We start from the raw sequence: 3985 nt of genomic DNA, 5'->3' as shown, positions 1-3985 counted from the left end.
ATCTCAGCTCACTGCAACTTCCACCTCCTGGGTTCAAGTGATTCTCCTGCCTCAGCCTCCCAAGTAGCCGGGATTATAGGCATGTGCCACCACACCCGGCTAATTTTTTGTCTTTAGTAGAGATGAGTTTTCACCATGTTGGTCAGGCTGGTCTCGAACTCCTGACTGCAGATGATCCATCCGCCTTAGCCTCCCAAAGTGCTGTGATTACAGGTGTGCACCACCGTGCCTGGCAGAAGTGTTTTTCAACTGGATCTTAAGTGTTACTCTTTTTACATAATGAAGTATATAGTATAAGATGAAGTGTCATGATGTCTGCACCTTTCATTTAAATGGTTTTGAAAAAGAGAAGGCAAAGAAATATGGCAAACCAGTTCAATTGTTAAATTTGGATGGAAGGGAGGGTATAAAAACTAAAACAAATTTTTTTATTGAAATGTTTGAAGAAATGAGATACAGAAAAGATTATGATTGGGAGACATTGTTTTAAATATTGAAGCATATGGTAGATTTCCTTTCGATAAAGAAATTTAAAGATTGATATCTTCAAGTGATTTGTAAAATACAAGATTGAGCTATATGTTAAAATTGATTTAGCAGCAGTTTAACTATAGTTATAATTATTGAATAAAATAGCTTACCGCATAGAAAATAATAGCTATGGTTTTCAGAGTGCCTGCTCTGTGTTGGGCACTGTATTTGTGCTTTCATATCTCATTTAATCCATGAAACAGGTGAGAGATTACACATACCCAAGACCACGTAGTTAAAATTGTGGAGGCAGAATTTCAGCCCAGGTGAGATGACGTTAAAACGTTTTTGATTGGAGAGTGATGACCCTTCAGTTGCTAAGTGCATGGTTTAATTAAACATCTGTAATATACAGGGCCTTGTGCACTAAGCTTTAGGGAATACAAAGGCTAACGAGACATGATATTTGTTCTCAAATTGCTGACAGTGTAATAAAGGAGATATCAGAGACAATAGTAAGTACTATTGAACATTTACTCTATGTCTGGCCTTGTGGTGAGTCTTATCTGCATCGCTAGTATTTCTTTAATTTGTTCATCCATGTGAGATGGATATAACTAACCTTTTTACAGATGAAGAAACTTGAGTCTCAGAGAGGTCAGTTAATTTGTCCAAGGGTCTCACAGCTATGTGTCAGAATCAGGTTTCAACCTCAGATCAGTGATTCTAAAGCCTGAAATGTTAACCTTTGTACACTATAATCCCTTATCACTGTTCTTAGAGAAAACTAAATGTGGGGAAAGAAGTAAAATGCTGTGGGAATTTGTAAGGCAATAGGTTGTATAGGTAATATGCCTGTTATCAGGTACGTTGTTTCCTATGGGATTTGCAGAATCGCTTACAACCTCATATGGCAGATAAATAGAGCAGAATCTGATGTTAGGCAGAATAGGATATAGGGGAGACGTGACAGGAAGTAATAGGCATGAATGAGATTGGAGATGATTAGAAAAGAATTGCTAGGACATAATAACTAAGTTGATTTCCTTGAGGAAAGGAAGTATCAAGGAAGAATAATGCCAAAATTTTATTGTTGCATAATTGAGAGAATATCATTGCTGAAAATAGAAGTAAGGAATAAGGAGCTATGTGAGTGAAGGGTATGATTGTGAGTTCATGTTGTGGAATTTAGTAACTGTTGGACGAAAATGGAAAAGTCCAAGTGATTGTGACCTGTTTTCCCTCCGTGCTTTTTGACCTTGGCTACATATTAGAGTATCTGTGGGATTTAAAACCAAAAAACATACATCCCAAGGTCCAGACTCCACTTGCTAAATCATAATCTCCAGAGTTGGAGCTCTGGAATCCAGAACTTTTTGAAGTGCCTTAGGAAATGGGCACTTACATATTGCTGATGGGAATATAAATTGGTACAATTTTTGGAGAGCAATTTGGCAATATAAGTCAGTATTACAAATGAACAGAGCCTTTAGCAATTCCGCATCTAAGAATTTGTTCTGTAGATTTATTCACATGTTTCAGATGACCTATATATAGGGTTGTAAGTCGCAGCATTATTGATGATTGACAGAGATTGGAAATAGCCTGCAAGTGTATCAGTAGGGGATTGGTTAAATATAGTATATCCATACCACTGAATGCTATTCAGTTGTTAAAAATAAGAAGGTAGCTCTAACCGTACAGATGATAGAGTAACCTGTATTATATATTAAGTGGCAAATGAAAATGTTTTCCATACTCAGAATATTTCTGGAAGGATAAACAAGAAATTGGAAACTTGTTGTTTCTCAGGGTGGGAAACCAGAGCACTGGGGTCAGGGTAGGAGGGATAAAAACTTTAACTGTATAGCTTTTTGTGTCCTTTTGAAATCTGTGATTATATCTATATTGTTTTCTTTATTTTTTTTTTAAAGGATAATTTTACGATTGATTCTGATATGTAGTTAAAATTGGGCCAGTCATTTATCCTTAGTATAAATGATTGCTACTCTAGACAGACAGACAGACACACACACACACCACCTGGGAGCTTGTTAGAAAAGCAAAATTTCAGGTCCCAGACCTGAAATCAGAATCTGCATTTTAATAAGCTCCCCAGGTGATCCAGAAGGCACTTTCAAGTCTGAGAGATACTGTTTTAGATTAACCACCTAAAGCAGTTTGTTTACTCACCACTTGGCTTGACATGCAATATTCTCACCTCTATTCTTTAAGTAATATTATGTAGTGATGTCACATACTTGTTGGATATTTACTATTCGAAAATTGAGGGCTCATCCAGAGCACTGTTCAGTCAATGCCAAGTGCCTAATATTCAGTATGGCTCAGAAGTACAGAAGTACTGAGCTTCAGTACTTCTGAAGCTTTCAGAGTAGCATTTTCCAAAGTGTGTACTGAACCAGGAACACATGTTTTACAGGTTACTAATATGTATAAAAGGGTTCTCTGGTCAAATCAGTTTGGGAAGCATTGGGTTTTTAAATAAAAGTGAACAGTTTTCTTTATTGCAGGACTGTTCAGAGATTTGACCAAGGAATCCTTTTTTTTTCTAGGACTATCTCTCAGGTCTTTTGGTCGGTGGAACACACTTTGAGAAATGCCTGGTTTAGAGGAAAGAGCACCACTGGCTTTGGAATCCTTGGCAAGTTACCTAACTTCTGTGAATATTAATTTTCCTAACCTTAGACTGGGGATAATAATACTTGCCTTGGTGGTGGTGTGAAGAATAAATGAAAGGTATATAAAAATATGCAGCTTAAAACTTGATGTCTCATAAGCATTCAGTTCATTTCTTGCATTTATGCTTATAGTTCATTTCACTGTTTCTTAATTTTCCTCTCATCTCTGTTAGATGAATATTGAGACCGGAATAAACTTCCCATTTATATAAACTAAATTTTTATTAAAAATCAAATAAAAAGATCTGAAATGTTCATCTTAACAAATCTGACATGTTATGTGGTATGTTGTCAAACTGTTTTATTTTTCATTTTTTTCTAGTCAATAAATTGATTGCACAAGAAGGACCTTCCTTTCTGCAAATGCGAATAAAACATTTGTTGAAATCTAACTGCATCCCCCAGGCTACTGCTTTATCAAAACTATGTGCAGAATCTAAAGAAATTTCAAATGTGTCATCTTTCCAGCAAGCGTATATCACATGTTTATGTTCTATGCTCCCTAATGAAGATGCTATTAAGGAGGTGAGTAAATAATTGTCATCATTCAAACTTGGTATTAATTTAATAGATTTATATTGCATGGTTTATTTTTTCCCTTTAGAATGAAAACCAAGATTCATTTTTTTCAGGCTACCAAAATGTACGATTTTATCATATATTTAACTGCTCAACAGATAGAATGTAATATTTTAGAGTAGATTTGAAAAGTAGATAAGAATATACAGAAGGATGTTTACTTATTTGGGTGATGATTTGCTATGAAATCGCTGGAGTGCAGTGGCTGGATCTCAGCTCACTGCAAGCTCCGCCTC

The 3985-nt window shown here is 35.8% G+C and overlaps 1 protein-coding gene across 1 annotated transcript in view; it reads left to right on the top strand.

Moving 5' to 3' along the window:
• RLF (rearranged L-myc fusion) overlaps nt 1-3985 on the top strand; it is an 87618-nt gene that overhangs the window by 37116 nt on the left and 46517 nt on the right. The window contains exon 4 of the mRNA XM_011955220.1: nt 3492-3695. Coding sequence (XP_011810610.1) covers nt 3492-3695 — 204 coding nt within the window. The remainder of the gene's footprint in view (nt 1-3491; nt 3696-3985) is intronic.

Source organism: Colobus angolensis, unplaced genomic scaffold (assembly GCF_000951035.1).
Source record: "Colobus angolensis palliatus isolate OR3802 unplaced genomic scaffold, Cang.pa_1.0 Scaffold399, whole genome shotgun sequence".
Classification (NCBI taxonomy): Eukaryota; Metazoa; Chordata; class Mammalia; order Primates; family Cercopithecidae; genus Colobus; species Colobus angolensis.
The sequence above is the reverse complement of the archived record's forward strand: the minus strand, read 5'-3'. Positions and strand labels throughout refer to the sequence as shown.